Consider the following 23250-nt stretch of genomic DNA (forward strand, 5'->3'; position numbering starts at 1 on the left):
CGCACTGGCGGACACAGCAACTAGACGCTGTATTAGTGTGTAACGTGCTGTTGGAAAAGTCGGGTGCTAGAAAGCAATCATACACCTTCCGCGAACAGTCATCCAATAGGGAGGGTTATGTAAAGAGCGACTTTCACTCACAACACACACACATTTACAAATGTACACTAGCGCATAGCTGTGCGGCCATGGGAGCCTTAAATAGCTGCAGCACGTATAGGACCTTTCAAAAGAAGGACCAATGGAATTGCTGCAGTACCTGATCATGTGACCCTAGATCTCCACTGAGAGATCTTGCCCTGGGCATGCTCAGTGTGTGCAAAGTGGGACTTAGTCTCAGAAGCGTCTGCTCGCCGCTGCCCAGCACTGGCTTCAATGGCAGAAGCTGGAAAAGCAGCAGCAACCCTATGCACAGAGTGAGACTGAGCAAGACGCTGGGACCGACATCTCCACTGAGCATACTCCACTGCGGCTGGAGAAGAATGGGAGACCGCAGCAGAGATGGTTCAAGATTTTCCCTATGCAGAGGCGGGAACTCGACACCTAACTTTAAGTTTACATATACTCCTATATACTCTAGGGCTGATACCTTTCTTAACTAACCAGATAAATTATATTTGCAAGCTTTCATAGCAAGAAGCTCCTCCATCCAACAGATTTACAAATAAATGATTGAGTTAGATGCACAATATTTAAATGGAATATGTAAGCAGGTTTCTTCTATGTACTCTGAGCACAGCATTATGTAAGGATTTAAACACTGAATTCAATGATGTGTCACTTATTAGGCTATATGCTGTTGTGTTCTTATGGTTAAGGTTTTATGACCAGGACATTTTCATAGCTCTAACTAGTTGGCACAGGAGCACTGGTCAAACTTCACCCCCTACTGTGATAAGTAGCTCACTGTCAATAGACAATGTAAATTCAGAACATGGTGTGGGCGGGGTTATCTTTCTGAGCTCTGCTTCATACTACATCTAAGATTTCTGTGTCACAACTGCTGCACCTGTAAACTGAGTGATGCATCACATCAACATCTCTTTGCCTACATCATGCTTCTCTCAGATGTGGTAGAAAAAACCTGCTCTGATAGATTCCCTTTAAGATAAGTTACAACAGGACATGTGTGCATTGAAAAGATAAGGTGATGCCGCCTAAAGATAAGCCAAGGTTATAAAATTATTTTTTTCTGTTACAAATTGTTACAAATGGAGAGGTGGCAGGAGTGATGACAGTAATCTGGAGTCAGTCTGGTGGAAGTGTGACGTGTGTCCATGTAGTGAGTCATAAATCCATGTGTTAAATTGAGTCATTTCATCAAACACCTGAGCATCCTTTTCAGCTTGAATTCTCAAGTTTTTCTCTTTCTGTTTTCCTTAGCCCCTTCATGACTTTGGGATTTTTTGTTTTTCCGTGTTCGTTTTTCGCTCCCCGCCTTCCCAGAGCCATAACTTTTTTATTTTTCCGTCAATTTGGCCCTGTGAGGGCTTATGTTTTGTGGGACGAGTTGTACTTTTGAACGACATCATTGGTTTTAGCATGTCGTGTATTAGAAAACGGGAAAAAAATTCCAAGTGCGGTGAAATTGCAAAAAAAGTGCAATCCCACACTTGTTTTTTGTTTGGCTTTTTGCTAAAACTGACCTGCTATTATGATTCTCCAGGTCATTACGAGTTCATAGACACCTAACATCACTAGGTTATTTTTTATCTAAGTGGTGAAAAAAAATTCCAAACTTTGCTAAAAAAAAATAAAAAAAAATTACGCCATTTTCTGATACTCGTAGCGTCTCCATTTTTCTTGATCTGGGGTCGGTTGAGGGCTTATTTTTTGCGTACCGAGATGATGTTTTTAATGATAGCATTTCGGTGCAGATAAGTTCTTTTGATCGCCTGTTATTGCATTTTAATGCAATGTCGCGGCGACCAAAAAACGTAATTCTGGCATTTCGAATATTTTTCCCGCTACGCTGTTTAGCGATCAGGTTAATGCTTTTTTTAATTGATAGATCGGGCGATTCTGAGCGCGGCGATACCAAATATGTGTAGATTTGATATTTTTTTATGGATTTATTTTGATTGGGGCGAAACTTTTATATTTTTTTAATTTTTTTAATATTTTTTTCAACTTTTTGTTTTCACTTTTGCCATGCTTCAATAGCCTCCATGGGAGGCTAGAAGCAGGCACAACTCGATCGCGTCTGCTACATAGCAGCGATCTGCTGATCGCTGCTATGTAGCAGAAATGCAGGTGTGCTGTGAGCGCCGACCACAGGGTGGCGCTCACAGCCACCGGCGATCAGTAACCATAGAGGTCTCAAGGACCTCTATGGTTACAATGGAGACGCATCGCCGACCCCCGATCATGTGACGGGGGTCGGCGATGACGTCATTTCCGGCCGCCCGGCCGGATGCGGTAGTTAAATGTCGCTGTCTGCGTTTGACAGCGGCATTTAACTAGTTAATAGGTGCGGGCAGATCGCGATTCTGCCCGCGCCTATTACAGGCACATGTCAGCTGTTAAAAACAGCTGACATGTCCCGGCTTTGGTGCGGGCTCACCGCCGGAGCCCGCATCAAAGCAGGGGATCTGACCTCGGACGTACTATCCCGTCTGAGGTCAGATAGGGGTTAAAATTTCCTTTCCGTTTTAAAGGGGTTGACCACTACTTTAAATGTCCCTTTCATATAAAATAACTGCCATAGATAAGCACTTCACTAAATACCTTACTCTGCAAAATCCTTCTGCAACCTAAGCTGCTCTTCTGGTCACATGACCTATGACTGAGGATCACCTGCTTCCTGTGATGTCATTTCAGCTTCTCCTTCAGGTCCTGGTAATGTCTGGAGGGAGGGGCTTGCCTCACAGGTGGGTTGGGCTTGTCAGGCAGGTGGGCGGGGCTGCATTCAGTAGTGCAAACTCACAGTCATTGTGAAAACTGCCAGCTCTTCCTTGCATCTGTATAGATATAGCAAGGTGTACATAAATGTACTTAAACTGCTGTATACCATGTGTAATGTATATATACCCTGCTGTATTTTATTTATCTCTCGCTCCATTCATACATTTATCCATCCCATCCATCAAGATAGATGGATATCTATGCATCCCATCAGTCATGGTTTAATGGTGCTTGATGCATTTCTTCTATTGTCTACATTGTCCTGCGCAGGAGATAATGCTGACACTCTGATTGACATGAGAAGTGGGAGGAGTTTAGGTGGAGTTACATGTCTGTGCTCACTGCTGGCTTGCAGCTCCGCACAAGGAATGATGGGAAATGTGGTAAGAAGGTAGCAGAACATTCTGAAGGGTAAGTGATCGCTATGACAACAGAGCCGCTGCCAGGCATAAAGGCATAAAACTACATGAAACTTGGCAGAAAAGTTATATGGGGATCTTTCAGGGCAGTATCCTTAAGCATTTATGGGAAAACCTGCAACTGAGTCAGGGTAGTGGACAACCTCTTTAAGACGTTTCAATCTTTCATACTAAGGCTTGTCCAGAGAAATGTTTCACACAGTCATGTTCAGCTCATTTCCTTTAGTACGTATATGTTTGGAGTTTTGTTTGTTTTTTGGGGCATAAAAGTATTTACATTGATTCTTCTGACTAGCACGATACCACAATATCATTTTTATTGTGAATCATTGAATTCATGCAATTTTATAAACTTAAAAATTGACTGCAACTAGAGCAAAAAAAACAAAACAATTACAATCCAAAGTCATCACCAGTTATTATTGAGACTGATAGTATCAGCTAAGTTGTACAAATTCACACCACCCTACAGTGGCTATATTTTCTTGTCCTTTTTTGTTAAACTTGTTTTACAGAAGATTATGCAACACAGCAAAGTTATATCTTAGCAGAAAAGAACAAACAGTATTTCTCATTGCTCATTAATGCTTTCTGGCAAAATTAACCTTGTAATTAACATACCATGGGTCTAATATTCTTAACCAAAACCATAAAACACTCATGTCAGGCACCAAATATCACATACGGTACTTTATCATGAGAGAATACTCCTCATCACCTGGGGACTAATGTGACTCAAAGGGAATCAAACCAAGGCTTCCATACCTTATCACATTTTTCAAGACAGTGCTATTTTTATATACCAGCATATCTTAGGAAGCTGCAGTATTTACCAAATTGACCCAGTGTGAAATTCATGGGGGTCTTCTATCCATCCGTCCTTAGAATCCAAATCAAGATAGTTTCATGTCTCTAATACAGCTGAGTTCCTTGCATGATCAAGGGTTTGGTGACATGAATTAACAGCATTGTATATGGTTGACTTCTGGTCAGGCTGAGAATTGCGGCTATAATATGGATAAGAAGATTAGCATATAATACTGTTACGTAAATTAGTTAGAAATATTATGATCAGGATTCAGTCTGGGGCTAAAGGATAACCATGTGAAATTGGCTGCCACAATGTCCAGAAATTCACAGAAAAATTACCTCATAAAATCATAGTATTTATTAGATATGCCTTAAAAAGGAACAGCTTCCTAAGGGTCCAAACACAAAAAAGAAGTGAAAATAACCAAGATAAGTATAACTATGGAAGTATCACTAACATATACAAAATTACAATATCATCAAAAAGTTAATTTATTTCAGTTCTTCAATACAAAAAGTGAAAGTCATATTATATAGAGTCATAACAAACAGAGTGATCTATTTCAAGTGTTTATTTATGTTAATATTGATGATTATGGCTTACAGCCAATGAAAACCTAAAAGTCATTATCCCAGTAAATTAGAGTACTTTATAACATCAGCTTGAAAAATCATTTTAACCCCTTCCCGACCCATGACGCCACGTAGGCGTCATGAAAGTCGGTGCCAATCCGACCCATGACGCCTATGTGGCATCATGGAAAGATCGCGTCCCTGCAGATCCGGTGAAAGGGTTAACTCCCATTTCACCCGATCTGCAGGGACAGGGGGAGTGGTAGTTTAGCCCAGGGGGGGGTGGCTTCACCCCCCCGTGGCTACGATCGCTCTGATTGGCTGTTGAAAGTGAAACTGCCAATCAGAGCGATTTGTAATATTTCACCTATTATAACGGATGAAATATTACAATCCAGCCATGGCCGATGCTGCAATATCATCGGCCATGGCTGGAAATACTAATGTGCCCCCACCCCACCCCACCGATCGCCCCCCCAGCCCCCCGATCTGGCCGGTACACTGCTCCGGCTCCCCTCCATCCAGTGCTCCGCTCCCCCCGTGCTCTTGTCCGCTCCCCCCGTGCTCCAATCACCCCCCCGTGCTTCAATCACCCCCCCTGCATTCCGATCCACCCCCCGTGCTCCGTTCCACCCCCCGTGCTCCGTTCCAGCCCCCCGTGCTCCGTTCCACGCCCCCGTGCTCCGTTCCACGCCTGCCGCGCTCCGATTCCCCCCCGTGCTCCGATCCCCCCCCGTGGTCCCCCCCACCCCATCATACTTACCAATCCTGCCGGGGTCCCGTCCGTCTTCTCCCTGGGCGCCGCCATCTTCCAAAATGGCGGGCGCATGCGCAGTGCGCCCGCCGAATCTGCCGGCCGGCAGATTCGTTCCAAAGTGCATTTTGATCACTGAGATAGATTATATCTCAGTGATCAAAATAAAAAAAATAATAAATGACCCCCCCCCCTTTGTCACCCCCATAGGTAGGGACAATAAAAAAATAAAGAAATTTTTTTTTTCCACTAATGTTAGAATAGGGTTAGGGGTAGGGTTAGGGGTAGGGCTAGGGTTAGGGCTAGGGTTAGGGTTAGGGGTAGGGTTAGGGGTAGAGTTAGGGCTAGGGGTAGGGTTAGGGGTAGGGTTAGGGTTAGGGTTAGGGGTAGGGTTAGGGCTAGGGTTAGGGTTTCGGTATGTGCACATGTATTCTGGTCCTCTGCGGATTTTTCCGCTGCGGATTTGATAAATCCGCAGTGCTAAACCGCTGCGGATTTATGGCGGATTTACCGCGTTTTTTTCTGCGCATTTCACTGCGGTTTTACAATTGCGATTTTCTATTTGAGCAGTTGTAAAACCGCTGCGGAATCCGCACAAAGAAGTGACATGCTGCGGAATGTAAACCGCTGCGTTTCCGTGCAGTTTTTCCGCAGCATGTGTACAGCGATTTTTGTTTCCCATAGGTCTACATTGAACTGTAAACTCATGGGAAACTGCTGCGGATCTGCAGCGTTTTCCGCAGTGTGCACATACCTTTAGAATTAGGCTATGTGCACACGGTGCGGATTTGGCTGCGGATTGGCCGCTGCGGATTCGCAGCAGTATTCCATCAGGTTTACAGTACCATGTAAACATATGAAAAACCAAATCCGCTGTGCCCATGGTGCAGAAAATACCGCGCGGAAACGCTGCATTGTATATTCCGCAGCATGTCAATTCTTTGTGCGGATTCCGCGGCGTTTTACACCTGTTCCTCAATAGGAATCCGCAGGTGAAATCCGCACAAAAAACACTGGAAATCCGCGGAAAATCCGCAGGTAAAACGCAGTGCCTTGTACCCGCGGATTTTTCAAAAATGGTGCGGAAATATCTCACACGAATCCGCAACGTGGGCACATAGCCTTAGGGTTATGGTTGGAATTAGGGTTGTGGTTAGGGTTGTGATTAGGGTTATGGCTACAGTTGGGATTAGGGTTAAGAGTGTGTTGGGGTTAGTGTTGGAGGTAGAATTGAGGGGTTACCACTGTTTAGGCACATCAGGGGTCTCCAAACGCAACATGGCGCCACCATTGATTCCAGCCAATCTCGTATTCAAAAAGTCAAATGGTGCTCCCTCACTTCCGAGCCCTGACGTGTGCCCAAACAGTGGTTTACCCCCACATATGGGGTATCAGTGTACTCAGGATAAACTGCGCAACAATTACTGGGGTCCAATTTCTCCTGTTACCCTTGTGAATCTAAAAAAATGCTTGCTAAAACATCATTTTTGAGGAAAGAAAAATGATTTTTTATTTTCACGGCTATGCGTTGTAAACGTGTGTGAAGCACTTGGGGGTTCAAAGTGCTCACCACATATCTAGATAAGTTCCTTGGGGGGTCTAGTTTCTAAAATGTGGTCACTTGTGGGGGGTTTCTACTGTTTAGGCACACCAGGGGCTCTGCAAACGCAATGTGACGCCCGCAGACCATTCCATCAAAGTCTGCATTTCAAAACGTCACTACTTCACTTCCGAGCCCCAACGTGTGCCCAAACAGTGGTTTACCCCCACATATGGGGTATCACCGTACTCCGGAGAAACTGGACAACAAATATTGGGGTCAAATTTCTCCTGTTACCCTTGGGAAAATTAAAAAATTCTGGGCTAAATAATTATTTTTGAGGAAAGAAAACGTATTTATTATTTTCACGGCTCTGCATTATAAACTTCTATGAAGCACTTGGGGGTTCAAAGTGCTCACCACACATCTACATAAGTTCCTTTGGGGGTCTAGTTTCCAAAATGGGGTCATTTCTGGGGGGTTTCTACTGTTAAGCTACATCAGGGGCTCTGCAAACGCAACGTGACGCCCACAGAGCATTCCATCAAAGTCTGCATTTCAAAACGTTACTACTTCACTTCCGAGCCCCGGCATGTGCCCAAACAGTGGTTTACCCCCACATATGGGGTATCAGCGTACTCAGGAGAAACTGGACAACAACTTTTGGGGTCAAATTTCTCCTGTTACCCTTGGGAAAATAAAAAATTGCAGGCTAAAATATCATTTTTGAGAAAATAATTTTTTTATTTTATTTTCATGGCTCTGCGTTATAAACTTCTGTGAAGCACTTGGGGGTTCAAAGTCCTCACCACACATCTAGATTAGTTCCTTTGGGGGTCTAGTTTCCAAAATGGGGTCATTTCTGGGGGATCTCCAATGTTTAGGCACACAGGGGCTCTCCAAACGTGACATGGTGTCCGCTAATGATCGGAGGTAATTTTCCATTTAAAAAGCCAAATGGCGTGCCATCCCTTCCGAGCCCTGCCGTGCGCCCAAACAGTGGTTTACCCCCACATATGGGGTATCAGCGTACTCAGGACAAACTGGACAACAATATTTGGGGTCCAATTTCTCCTATTATCCTTGGCAAAATAGGAAATTCCAGGCTAAAAAATCATTTTTGAGGAAAGAAAAATTATTTTTTATTTTCATGGCTCTGCGTTATAAACTTCTGTGAAGCACCTGGGGGTTTAAAGTGCTCAATATGCATCTAGATAAGTTCCTTGGGGGGTCTAGTTTCCAAAATGGGGTCACTTGTGGGGGAGCTCCAATGTTTAGGCACACAGGGGCTCTCCAAATGCGACATGGTGTCCGCTAACAATTGGAGCTAATTTTCCATTCAAAAAGTCAAATGGCGCGCCTTCCCTTCCGAGCCCTGCCGAGTGCCCAAACAGTGGTTTACGCCCACATATGAGGTATCGGCGTACTCGGGAGAAATTGCCCAACAAATTTTATGATCCATTTTATCCTACTGCCCATGTGAAAATGAAAAAATTGAGGCGAAAAGAATTTTTTTGTGAAAAAAAAGTACTTTTTCATTTTTACAGATCAATTTGTGAAGCACCTGAGGGTTTAAAGTGCTCACTAGGCATCTAAATAAGTTCCTTGGGGGGTCTAGTTTCCAAAATGGGGTCACTTGTGGGGGAGCGCCAATGTTTAGGCACACAGGAGCTATCCAAACGCGACATGGTGTCCGCTAACGATGGAAATAATTTTTCATTCAAAAAGTCAAATGGCGCTCCTTCCCTTCCGAGTCTTACCATGTGCCCAAACAGTGGTTTACCCCTACATGTGAGGTATTGGTGTACTCAGGAGAAATTGCCCAACACATTTTAGGATCCATTTTATCCTGTTGCCCATGTGAAAATGAAAAAATTGAGGCTAAAAGAATTTTTTTGTGAAAAAAAAGTACTTTTTCATTTTTACGGATCAATTTGTGAAGCACCTGGGGGTTCAAAGTGCTCACTATGCATCTAGATAAGTTCCTTTGGGCGTCTAGTTTCCAAAATGGGGTCACTTGTGGGGGAGCTCCAATTTTTAGGCACACGGGGGCTCTCCAAACGTGACATGGTGTCCGCTAAAGAGTGGAGCCAATTTTTGATTCAAAAAGTCAAATGGCGCTCCTTCCCTTCCAAGCCCTGCCGTGCGCCCAAACAGTGGTTTACCCCCACATATGAGGTATCAGCGTACTCAGGACAAATTGGACAACAACTTTCGTGGTTCAGTTTCTCCTTTAACCATTGGGAAAATAAAAAAATTGTTGCTAAAAGATAATTTTTGTGACTAAAAAGTTAAATGTTCATTTTTTCCTTCCATGTTGCTTCTGCTGCTGTGAAGCACCTGAAGGGTTAATAAACTTCTTGAATGTGGTTTTGAGTACCTTGAGGGGTGCAGTTTTTAGAATGGTGTCACTTTTGGGTATTTTCAGCCATATAGACCCCTCAAACTGACTTCAAATGTGAGGTGGTCCCTAAAAAAAATGGTTTTGTAAATTTCGTTGTAAAAATGACAAATCGCTGGTCAAATTTTAACCCTTATAACTTCCTAACAAAAAAAAATTTTGTTTCCAAAATTGTGCTGATGTAAAGTAAACATGTGGGAAATGTTATTTATTAACTATTTTGTGTCACTTATCTCTCTGGTTTAACAGAATAAAAATTCAAAATGTGAAAATTGCGAAATTTTCAAAATTTTCGCCAAATTTCCGTTTTTATCACAAATAAACGCAGAATTTATTGACCTAAATTTACCACTAACATGAAGCCCAATATGTCACGAAAAAACAATCTCAGAACCGCTAGGATCCGTTGAAGCGTTCCTGAGTTATTGCCTCATAAAGTGACACTGGTCAGAATTGCAAAAAACGGCAAGGTCTTTAAGGTCAAAATAGGCTGGGTCATGAAGGGGTTAAAATCTGTGGAGAAAAAAAGAGCACAGAATTTCAGGAAAAGAATATTTCAGCAACTATTAAGCATGGGGGTTGTATTGCAGCCAATGGCACGGGGAACATTTCATAGGTGGATGGAAGAATGGATTCAATTAAATTTCAGCAAATTCTTGATGCAAACATAACACCATCTGTAAAAAAGCTGGAGTTGAAAAGAGGACGGCTTTTACAAATGGATAATGATCCTAAAAACACATCAAAATCCACAATAGACTACCTCAGAATGCACAAGCTGAAGTTTTTACAATGACCCTCACAGTTTCCTGATCTGAACATCATTGAAAATCTGAAAAAATAAACGTCAGTTCAATCAAATACATATATGACGAATCAATAACGAATAGCAAACACCTGAGAAACAAGAGTCAAAAACTAGCCAGAAAAATCATAGAAACACATTTATTGGATTTACTACACCTAGTACTACCCCTAGTAAATCCAGGATCCAGACGGGTACTACGGACACTTATGGGTAATTAACTCTTTTACCTTTGTACTAATTCTCTATATGTTGCGGGGTGCTTTGCTTGTGATGCGGGATATGGTCAGCGCGATTGTGCTATTGCAACATCTACTTTAGCTGCTACGCATCAGCTGTAATTGCACATATGCAGGGACTACAGGTATTCACTACCGCAATAATTAGTTCACTATTGTCCCGTCTTGTGAACCTGTAATTTTGGTTGCACGTATGGATATAGTCACTATTCATTGTTTATAACATGATTTTCTATTATATATGATATTTTATGGTGGTAATTGACTTTTCAATAAATGTGTTTCTATCATTGAAAATCTGTTGCTAGACCTCAAAATAGCTGTACACTCAAGAAGATGCAGAAATCTCACAACTGGAAGAATATTCCAAGGAAAAATGGATGAAAATTCCTCAAACAAGAACTCAAACACTCTTGTCTGGCTACAAAAAGTGTTTACAAGCTGCAATACTTTCAAAAAAAGGATGCTACTGGGTACTAACCATGCAGGTTGGTAAAACTTTTCATATGCCCACTTTTCTTTTTTAAATTTTTAAAATGTAAAAGATGACAATATATTTTGTTGGCCTCAAATACAAAGGAAACGTGTCATCTTTAACTCTAGGCCTTAGAGACAATTTCATCTTCAACTTGCTTAACTGTTGACAGTAACAGTAATTTTGACCAGAGGTACCCAAACTTTTACATGCCACTGTATGCAATAACCAGCATTTCCACAGTCAGAATGTGCCAGCAACAGAAATATCACATGGAGCTTCAAAGAGACCTGAGTAGTGATTGGCGAGCACTAAAGTGCTCAAGTGCTCGTTGCTCGGGTTGAGCGAATTGGAATACTCGGGTACTCGACCCGAGCAACGAGCCCAATGTAAGTCTATGGGAGACCCAAGCATTTTTACTGAGATCCCCAGGGGATCCTTTTAAGGTCTATAAACATCTGAAAATGATGGAATCCCAAATATCTTCCCAATTATTGCACTTCTTGTGACAGCACCCCTTGCCTCTGTGCCGACATGATGGGAAGAGTCTGAGAAAATTGTCACAGAACTTTGCCATTGTTCCCCTGCTTGTGCTGTATTGTACTTCTGTCTCTTTCGTTTGGTCTCCTTAGTTGTACAACAAACTCTGACGTCTGCTGCCAGCGTTCTCAAATGGGATTTTTTTAGTAATTCCGCTACAAGGGCCCTCTGGTACTGCAACATTTTAGTACACCTGTCTGACTCTGGAAGAAGAAATTGAAAGTTCCAGAGGCGTGGAAGAAGCTGACGGCGAAACACGCATTGGGGTGAGGGAACTCTGTGTGAGACCCTTCCACTGCCTTTACATCCTTGTCAGGTAAATGTCACTACTTATACTAATGATGCCTGGCTAAGATATGCAAGCCCCTTTATTTGTAAGATATATGCAGCACTTTATGAGATAATATTCAGGGGTCCTATTTTATAGCCAGTAGGATTATCCGACACTTCAAAGATTACTCTTACATTTTAATAGGCGGATGCAATGTGCAATGCCTGTTAATATATGTTTGAAATATGTTGATAGATATAAATGCATAATACATTATGCTCCTTTCCATCTGTTTTTATATAATGGATGTACTTTTTGTAACAGCATCCCCTACATGACAGTTTGTTAGTGTACTAATTTTAATTATTTGTAAATTAATAAATTAATATTATATGGGATCTCTTTGTGGAACTGTTCTTTGTTCGTAATTACTTCACAGTTCACTTTTTTGTTTAATGAAGCTACAATTATTGGCTGATTCCCAGGTGAAGTTGTTACAGTTCTTTCCAGAATCTTCTGCATAACAAGCAGGGCTGAGTCATTTAATCAAGCCCATGAGACGGAAGATTAACATTTGATTGCTACCTGTCAACAAGTCTTACAATATATTACAACATACAGTTTAAGCAAAAACCACAGTAATTGTATTGAAAACACTATACATCCGGTATCTCATGGAGATGGCCACTTTGGGGGATGCCACACTTATACTGGCCCTTCCTAGAAAAACAACTACACATGTGTCTTGCTGAAAAACCCACTTTCTACAGATCCAACTTACAACTAGTCTTTTTGACAGAAGCCAGAATCCATATTGAATCAGGGAATATCTATAATTTGTAGAGCGCTGTGGGGAAAGTACACACAATAGGGTGATCCTAGTCAAGTAGGGAGAAAAAATGGTAAAAAGATGCTGCTCGCCTGGGAGGCAGTGGGTGCCCCTGTCTAAAGATCCACCTGTTGTTGCCTTGTTTCTGGGGAGAGTCTTCTGGTAACATGTCCAAAAAAGGCATTTTTTTGACTTGAGAAAGATGTCAGTCCTGCGTCAAAGCATGATGTCTTAACAAAAGAACCTTCTTCATATTGCCTGCAGCAATTCATCGTCTTGCACCAGATTAATACACTCAGCTCAGATAAAATACTGAGGCCGTCAAAGGACAATTTCAAATGGGACATCAAAGTACATCGAATCCAGGTATAAATACTGTATAATGAGTATAGTATACTCATCTCTACACACTTTCCTTGCATTGGTAGAGGATCCTTCAGGGGATTTAATGAGGTGCACAGACAATCCAGTAGGCACTCCGATCAGTTGACCCCTGCAGGCTCACACATGGTCCATCAGATTCAGTGAGGTTGGTCCACAAACTGTCCAGGAAGTACCACAATCTGCTGGTCTTCAAAGTTCAACTAGCTACAAATATTGTCTTTTACTATTAGTTTTGTCTCTAGTCAATTGTAAATGTATTACTGTTTCTTTTTTAATTAGAGAGAAAATATTGTCATATGCAAAAAAATTATGGAAATGGAAGTGCTTAGGTTATTAAAAAACCTGTCCCTCACAGCATGCATTTGTGAGAAATGTTTTCCTTTTCATGTGATTAATGTACGATTTAAGCAGGCAACTTATTCTTGTTAAAGGATGTTACCTAATATCCCTCTAGTAATTAGTAGCGCAGCACACACAGGTCCCTATTATATACAGTCAGTATAAAGACTATGTACGCTGAGGTAGCAGTGTTATGTTTCTTTCAGTTATCAGTCATTACAAGGTGGGGGTGGGGCTGAGCTGCTTTCATGACAGATTAGAATTGGAATAGAGTTCAAAAGCCATGAAAAAACCTGGGAATGCATATTTATTGGATTCTTGTTATGCCAGGTGCTAAGACTTCACCGATCACTAAATATAGGGTCGCTCAGTCGAGCACCGCATTTATCTGAAAATGAAGATGGGCTCAATGGACCTTCTAGTGAACCTGTCTAAAGTGCCTACTGAATGTTTCTGCTCTTTCCTTTAAGACCCAATACCTGGTCCCATACAATCACAATGTCTGATATGTCTTTATAATGCAACATTTAAACAAAAAAATAAATTTGCACTTTCAGCATGCTAAAGAATGTGCTGTTATACGTTGCATGTGTTTAAAAATATATTTTAAACTGTTTTCCTGCTTAAAACAATTAACATTCCATGACATACTATTATTACATGGAGTGTGTCAGGGACTTTGGAGCAGGCTCGGAAGTCGATCCCGCTCCACACAATGCAGATGCTGGTTATGTTACACAACTGGCACTAGCCTTTTACTAGCAGATACATTTATGTGCCATTGTTATGATTGTGTAACATGAGAAAATAGGTAAAACACTAGATACCATACCTGACCCAGTTGGTTCCTGTACAGACTAGAGATTCTGACTCTGCAGTCCCTAGTGACTTCCACATGGGCTGGAATAGCCCTAACAGCAGACTAAACGAAGGCAGCGTGGGCCTATTCTGCCTGAAAGTCCATTAAGCACTTCACAGACCTCCTAAAGAACTGGATGACAGAGCAGAGTACAATTTGCCTACAGAAGGGAAAGTGTGCTGAGATAGAAAGAGATCCCAGAGTGAATTAAGACAAACCTTGAAATACAAAATTAGAGGATAAGGTATGTACTGCTAAAGAGTATGCCGCCTACTTCCTAAACCAAAAACAGAAGATAGGTGCAGGATGAAAAGCATAATCAGCAGAGAGATAAACCCTAGCTGGTGTTTCACTAGCTGGCATAAACAACAGCAGTATGGCTGGACATGCAAATGAGAATATCACCATCAGTAAATACCAGCAGGGGGAAAGTTTATATAGCCGCACTCAAAAGGTGATAGGGCAGACCAATAAAAACACCTGTTAGCCTAAAAAGGCTAAAGCAAGTTAATAAACATCCAGAGAGAAAAAGTGTAACTGCTGTGGCTCAGCACATAGAGAAGCCAACCGTGCCATTTTCCGAGACCCGTAGCATCTCCATTAGGGTTGAGCGACCTTTCTTTTTATAGGATCGGGTCGGATTTCACGAAACCCGACTTTTTCAAAAGTCGGGTCGAGTGAAATCGGCCGATTCTATAGAAAAGTCGGGGTCAGTCGAAACACGAAACCCAATGCAGTGCATTGGGTTTCTAATGGTTCCCAGGGTCTGAAGGAGAGGAAACTCTCCTTCAGGCCCTGGGATTCATATATAAGTGTAAAATAAAGAATCAAAATAAAAAGTATTGCTATACTCACCCTCGGACATGCCCTGGTTCTTACCGGCAGCCTTCCTTCCTAAGAATGAGCGCCTGAAGGACCTTCGATGATGTCGCGGCTTGTGATTGGTCGCGTGAGTGGTCACATGGGTGTCACGCGACCAATCACAAGCTGCGACGTCATCTAAGGTCCTTCAGGCGCTGATTCTTAGGAAGGAAAGCTGCGGGTTAGAACCAGGGCGCGTTCGAGGGTGAGTATATACCTATTAGGAATATACTCACCCTCGGACGCGCCCTCGGGCACTTCCTTCCTAAGAATTAGCGCCTGAAGGACCTTAGATGACATCGCGGCTTGTGATTGGCCGCGTGACCGCCCATGTGACCGCTCACGCGACCAATCACAAGCCGCGACGTCATCGAAGGCCCTTCAGGCGCTCATTCTTAGGAAGGAAGGCTGCCGGTGAGAACCATGGCGCGTCCGAGGGTGAGTATAGCAATATTTTTTTTTTATTATTCTTTATTTTACACTTAAATATGAATTCCGATACCGATTCCCGATATCTTAAACATATCGGGAATCGGTATCGGAATTCCGATTCCAGATCAGAAGATCGCCGACCTCATGGCCGACCCCACACAGGGGTCGGGTTTCATGAAACCCGACTTTGCCAAAAGTCGGCGACTTCTGAATCTGGCCGACCCGTTTCGCTCAACCCTAGTCTCCATTTTTTGAGATCTGGGGTCGGGTGAGGGATTATTTTTTGGGGGCCGAGCTGACGTTTTTACTGATACCATTTTGGGATATATACAATGTTTTGATAGCCTTTATTGCATTTTATTGCAATATTGTGGCCACCCAAAAAAAAAATAATTCTGGCATTTTGATTTTTTATTTCATTACACTGTTTACCAGTCTTAATAATTCTTTTTAATTTTTGATAAATTTGAACTTTTATGTTTTTTTTTAATTTTTTTAATCTTTTTTTTACTTTTTACATACTTCAATAGTCTCCACAGGAGACTTGAAACTGCAATCATCTGATCACTTGTACTACACATAGCAAGGCTGCAGCCCTGCTATGTGAAGCAAAAAATTGCTCATAGCAGTTCGGCAATGACGACAACAAAAGGGGTCTTCTGCAGACCCTGGGTTATCATGCCAACCCATTGGCACCCCGCAGTTTTTTCAAGTTAAATGCTGCTGTCAGAGAGTGACAGTGGCGTTTAACATGTTAACAGCCACGGGTGGATCGCGATTCTACCCGCGGCTGTTAGGTGCACATGACAGCTGATCAAATCAGCTGTCATGTGCCGGAAAAGGTGCGGGCTCAGAGCTGGAGCCCACACCAAAGAGGGTGGAGGCAGCCTATGATGTATGTTCTGTCTCCGCCATCAAATTTGTTACCTCCGATTATCTGTTTGCATAATTTGCAGGTTTCTCCGTTTTCTAGTATACAGGACCTGATATATTTATACCTTTATTTGTAGTGTTTTGTCTCCGTCTAGCGGTCAGAGTCATGTTGACAGTTCTATTTTCTGTTTTTGTATTTTCCATGTCTGATTCTCCTCCCTCTTTGCAATGCATTATGGTAGCTCAACCTCCATCTCCCTCCATTTTCTCTTCAATTCCTTCAGTCTGCTTTCAAGGAAAGATGCTTGTACTTCATCTCCCTTGCGATTGCATTGCCGGTATGTCTTTATGTTTGCTCTAGATAATTCCTGTTCTATATTAGCCTAGCCTAGCCAGTTGTACTCCTAGTTCAGTTACTAGCTTTCTAAATGTTATGCATAATGTACATCATGTGTAGTATGTTTTTCTTCTATACCATGCATTGATTCTATGTATATCATTGTTTACAGTTTCACCGCATCAATATGCCACTACGTTTAATAAAGCACAGACTCAACCACAGTCTCCTTATTGGACTCCGGTATAGCGGTTTAGCTGCCTGTATAGCTACGTGGGCCTGTCTCATTTAGGCTGGTTTCACATTTGCGTTTTTAAATGCAAATGTGAAACCAGCCTAAATGAGACAGGCCCACGTAGCTATACAGGCAGCTAAACCGCTATACCGGCGTCCAATAAGGAGACTGTGGCTTTTTAAACGCAAATGCATTTGGTGAAAAAACGCGTTTAAACGCTGCGTTTTTTAGGCACATGCGTTTTTGCATGTTTTAACACAAACACGGCGTTTTGACGCGTTTACATGCATTTTTTCCTGCGTTTGCGTTTTTGAAACGCATGATGAGAAGTGTGTGACAGCTGCCAATCATCAAAATCAACTAGAAAACCCACTATAAACAGAAATACCTAGGGTTAGGGTTAGGGTTAGGATCCCTAATAACCCTAGGGATCCTAACCTTAACCCTAAAACACAAACTCTAACCCTAACCCTAACCCTAAAACACAAACTCTAACCCTAACCCAAACTCTAACCCTAACCCTAGGGATCCTAACCCTAACCCTAGGGACCCTAACCCTAACCCTAACCCTAGGGTTCCTAACCCTAACCCTAGGAACCCTAACCCTAACCCTAGGAATCCTAACCCTAACCCTAATCCTAGGGATCCTAACCATAACCCTTAGTGTTAGGGTTAGGGTTAGGATCGGTTAGGGTTAGGGTTGGGGGGTGGCTTTTCAGCTAAAATTACTACATGTTGCATTTCTGCAACACAACGCATGCAGAGAAAAAACGCATGTGTTGTCAAAACGCGTCAAAACGCATGCAAAAAAACGCATGCGTTTTTAATGTTAAGTATAGGGGAAAAAACGCATGCGTTTTTTGAATTTTTTTGTGCAAAAATGCAAAAAAAAACGCAAATGTGAAACCAGCCTTAGTGAGGACAGAACAATGTACCTATACGTCATAGGTCATAAAGGGGTTATTGCCATAGGAGTACAGGCCCTTTTTTCTAGTTTTGCAAGTTTAAGTACCTTAAGAGTCTGAAAGTAAAAAGAAAAAATGTTAAGAAATATTAGTTAAAAAAGATAGAATTCAATCACACCATAATTCCTCCGTTATAAAGTATGTAATGTAAAAATACACATTTAATATCGGTCTGCAAAAGTCCAATCTATCAAAATATTAAATAATGAACCCGATCTGTAAATGTTGTAAAGTGGAATAAAATTGAAAGTTCAGAATTGCATTTTTTCAGCCGATAGAGAACAACAAAAAGAGAGGAAAAAAAGAAGGAATTAAACATCTTATCTGCCCCAACATAGCATCAACATAAATACCAGCTCACTAATCTATGTTGTAAAAAAATAAAAATCTACGGTTATTTGATAACATGATAGTGCAAAAGCAAAAATTGGCTGTGTCTTTGAGAGGATACAGACTGCACATGTACATTTGACGTTCCTACAATTTTTGATCAAATTGTGTGTGCCCATGCACGAGTGGCATTGTGTCCTCCTTATATACAGTAGGTGCTTACATGACCAGACATAGTGCCTGTTTACACATGTCAACATGGGACACTAACCGACCAGTGATTATATAATAAGTTAATAACCTGTTTACTCAGGCCAACCCGGTTTCATATGACCCCTATTGCTCATTGTGCATAGGTTGCAATTATTCTCATCAATGTTAGTTCTGTTTACACAGGACTATGCACTGCCGAGAAAGATGATCTTTTGTGTAGCAGAAAAGATAATTTCACCCAACACCATAAGTTTTTATAGGTGATTGAGAAAACGCCATCAGGAACATAAGTAAATAAGTTTCTCACTACAAAAACATCATTCAGAACAAAGTGTTCACTGTCTTAGAACAGAAATTTCCCAGTACAATTCAAAAATGGTGTAGTTGCTAAGGCTAAGTATGAAACTATATAAAACATGGGACTATATCCAACTGTGAATCAAGGATAATCAAATCATTTTTGCTTATCCCTGTGAGGCAAAATTTAACTTATGTAAATCAATACATACTGTATGTTAGAGCTCTAGAATTGTGTTTAGACCATTCAAGCTACATATTACGTACATTAACTAGAAATAAAGTTCACCTTCCACACAAGCCCAATTGGAAATCAATAATTCTGCTGAACACCCTGCAGTTATGAAGAGCACAGAATAATTGATCCATCTTAATCAACACATAATTATGGCATAATCTTACTAAAGACTCACAAAAGATTAATGTAAAAGTAAAGGCTTGATGGCAGATCACAAGGTGCACGGGATAGTGCAGTCTGAGCCAAGGTTTTAATTGCTCTATTTCATGTACGAGACAATGACAGCATCAATTAATTCTTAAGTTGTAAATATGTCCAGCGCCTGTTTTCCATCTACACAAAATGCATTTTTAATTTTCATCAAGCAAAGATAATGCATCATTAGAAGCTTTACAGGAAAAGATAAATTTGAAAGCAACTCAAGATACAGCTGATATTTGCAGGCATGGTTGAAGAATATTAAATGTTGAGCAAATTAACCCCAGTATGACCAATGATGCATCTTTTTCAATTGTTATAAATGTATCTTATCACAGGCATATCTGGGGGGGTCAGGCGGGGCGCTGTTGGGCTACCTGATGCAGTGATCCGAGGTGTCTCCCCGACAGCTGCATTTTTCCACCCCCATAGTGGGAGTCGGCAGTTCTCTGAGCTGACAGCCAGCTCAGAGAAGGTGCAGTGTGTCGTCTCCAAGTGATCAACTGAGCTTGCATCTTTCAGGCACGAGTACAATTGAAGCCCTGACTGCCAGCATTTCTGGGTCAGGGTGACATCGGTAGCGTGATTAGGTTATGTGATCACACTGCTGAAGTCACTATTCGGTACCGCATAGGCGGCAGATGTTTGGTGTGGTAAGTGCTCCAATGGAGCTGAAGAAACTGAAGATTTATTGCAATCAGGGAATGGATGAAGAAATTTGAGTAGACAGTATTAGAAGGAAGGGTAGGGCGAATTAAAGGGGGCACAGTATGGGACGCAAGGGGAGAATTTGAAAATATAGTATTGGGAGTGAGTGGGATGGGTGCAGACAGTATGGGGAGCGAGGGGGCAGAATGAGTGTGGACACAGTATGGGGAGTTGAGAAGGGAAATTTGAGACACTGTATGGGGAGCAAGGAGGGTATGGGTGTGGACACAGTGGGGGGATCCAGGAAGGGATGGGTGCAGACACAGTATGACAAGCGATAGGGAGAAATTTGAGGACATCATGGGGAGTGAGGGGGGAAATTTGATGACACAGTATGTGAGGGATAGGATGGATGCACACACAGTATGAGGAGCAAGGGGGGGAGTGAATGCTGACACAGTATGAGGAGTGGGGGATGGGTGTGGACACAGTATGGGGAATGAGGGGGGTGGGAGCAGACACAGTATGTGGAGCGAGGGGGAATGGGTGCAGACACAGTATGGGGTTTGAGGGGAGAATAAGTGCAGAAACAGTGTAGGGAGTAGAGGGATGTGTCAGGAGCCTAATGAGGGAAATAGTGTGAGGAGACAGTATGAGATGAGAAAAATAAGACTCGATAGTGGTCGGTGGTATTGAAATTGGGCAGCATGGGAGACAGTGTAAGGCCACAGCAAGGAGGGGAGAGTATGCTGAGGAGGGGGAGTGTGATTATGGAGCACAGTATAGAAACTGGGCAGCATAGGACACAGTATGAAGGACAGTGTGAAGATGGGGTCCAGTATGGAAAAAAGAGGGCAGTGTAGAGAGCACATATCATAAGAGGGACAGTGTGGGTCATATTTTGTGCAGTGAACACATTGATGACCAATTATTTACTTAGGGGCACAGCAAAGTGCAGATATTTTTATTCAAGAGCATCATAATGACACTACTATTTTTAAGGGTAATGTGTAGGGATATGCTGCATAAGACCTGAGAAGATGGAAGTCTGCAGAGACAAGCTGTGGCTGTGAAAAGTCGTCATGGCATCTCGACAAGATGAAGAAAAGAAAGATAATGACTCCAATCAAAAACACGTCATCTATAAAATACCTGAAGGTAAATGTTTATTTGTGATAATGGTTAATTCTCATCAGTATTCTGGTTCCTGTATGGTCCGCAGTTTGATGATGACTGATATCGTCAACTCCCAATATCTCCTTACCATTGTTAAGAAAGTATTTGAAGTTGTAGGTTTATGCAAAACAAATGTATATGAGTCTGACCTGACATTGCAATTGATGTACCATGGTATTTTTGGTGCTGAATTCATGCCCTGTTCGTGGTCCTGATTATATATTTATGTACTGATGGTGGTTTTGGTGATGTATTCCACTAATGATGGTGTTGTTGATGATGTATTCCTGCACTGATGGCAGTTCTTGTGATGTATTCCTGTACTGTTGAGGTTTTGATGCTGTGTTTCTGTACTCATGGGGGTTATACGGATGAAATTCTGTACTGTTGGTGGTTCTGATGATAAAATTGCTGTACTGTTGGTGGCTCTCGTGATGTATTTCTGCACTGATGAGTAAAGTGATACTGTGTTTCTGTACTGATGGGGTTCTAGTCATGCATTTCTGTACTGCTGGTGGTTCTGGTGATGGATTCTTGTGCTGTTATTGGTTCTGATCCTACAGATGTTTAACAATCCATAACTTGTAAGATTATGTGATACATGGCTATGTTAATAAAATGTGGTGCCGTATTATAAGTTAAGGGTTACTTTACTCTTATTTATGTTAGGAGCATTCAAGAGGTCATCCAAGTATGTGATGAGTGTGCAGTCATTCTACAGTACAGACCAAAAGTTTGGACACAACTTCTCATTTAAAGATTTTTCTGTATTTTCATGACTATGAAAATTGTACATTCACACTGAAGGCATCAAATCTATGAATTAACAAATGTGGAATTATATACTTAACAAAAAAGTGTGAAAAAACTGAAAATATGTCTTATATTTTAAGGTTCTTCAAAGTAGCCACCTTTTGCTTTGACGACTGCTTTGCACACTCTTGGCATTCCCTTGATGAGCTTCCAGAGGTAGTCACCGGGAATGGTCTTCCAACAATCTTGTAGGAGTTCCCAGAGATACTAAGCACTTGTTGGCCTTTTTGCCTTCATTCTGCGGTCCAGATCACCCCAAACCATCTCTATTGGGTTCAGGTCTGGTGACTGTGGAGGCAAGTCATCTGGTGTAGCACCCCATCACTCTTCTTTTTGGTACATGTACATGAAGAATCATTAAGATACTTTCAATTTTGATTTATTTACTTTAAAAAAGCACTACAGCTTTTGATGCATTTTTTGAGGCAAAGCGAGAAGGAGTTTCAGCAAGAATGAAAGCATACATAAGTCTTTCCTTTTTATTTTCTTTTTGAATCCACTTCTAGCTGTAGTTCTAAAAACTGTAGAGATGTTTTTCTAAAATTATTGACTCTGACACTATTCAAGTTTTAATATCCTCTTATACAACTAATTGGTTTGTTGAGAAACTTTGCTTGATGTGAATCTGTGGGACACATGAAATATTATGAGATACATTATATGTGGCTTTTGTTGAAACTTATTTACAAATAATATATAAGTGAACAAAATTAGAGATGAGCACAGGGCCGTATTTGCTACTTGGCACTTGAGGGCACGTGCCTAGGGGGGGACTGTTATGACCTGGTGGTAAGGACAATAATGGACCTTGTGGTTAAGAGCACATGGAAAGACCTGATAGTTACAAAATAATATAGGACGAGCTCTGAGACATGGGAACTCTGCTGACCGCAATCCCTACTCCTATCACACACACTAGAAATAGCCGTGGATTGCTCCTAACGCTCCCTATGCAACTCGACACAGCCTAAGGAACTAGCTAGCCCTGAAGATAGAAAAATAAGCCTACCTTGCCTCAGAGAAATTCCCCAAAGGAAAAGGCAGCCCCCCACATATAATGACTGTGAGTAAAGATGAAAATACAAACACAGAGATGAAATAGATTTACAAAGTGAGGCCCGACTTACTGAACAGACTGAGGATAGGAAAGGTAACTTTGCGGTCAGCACAAAAAACTACAAAAAGACCACGCAGAGGGCGCAAAAGACCCTCCGCACCGACTCACGGTGCGGAGGCGCTCCCTCTGCGTCCCAGAGCTTCCAGCAAGCAAGACAAAAATCAAAATAGCAAGCTGGACAGAAAAATAGCAAACTAAAGAAAAACAAGCAGGAACTTAGCTTCTGCTGGGAAGACAGGTCACAAGAACGATCCAGGAGAGAACTAGACCAATACTGGAACATTGACAGGTGGCATGGAGCAATGATCTAAGAGGAGTTAAATAGAGCAGCCAGCTAACGAATTATCCTCGTCACCTGTGGAAGGAAACTCAGAA

At 41.8% G+C, this 23250-nt stretch overlaps 1 protein-coding gene across 1 annotated transcript in view; it reads left to right on the plus strand.

Annotated features, from left to right (window-relative positions):
* Nucleotides 1-20851: 20851 nt before the first annotated feature.
* LOC138637849 (vitamin K-dependent protein C-like) overlaps nt 20852-23250 on the plus strand; it is a 55518-nt gene continuing 53119 nt past the window's right edge. The window contains exon 1 of the mRNA XM_069726774.1: nt 20852-20927. Coding sequence (XP_069582875.1) covers nt 20852-20927 — 76 coding nt within the window. The remainder of the gene's footprint in view (nt 20928-23250) is intronic.

The sequence above is a fragment of the Ranitomeya imitator genome, chromosome 5 (genome assembly GCF_032444005.1).
Source record: "Ranitomeya imitator isolate aRanImi1 chromosome 5, aRanImi1.pri, whole genome shotgun sequence".
Lineage (NCBI taxonomy): Eukaryota > Metazoa > Chordata > Amphibia > Anura > Dendrobatidae > Ranitomeya > Ranitomeya imitator.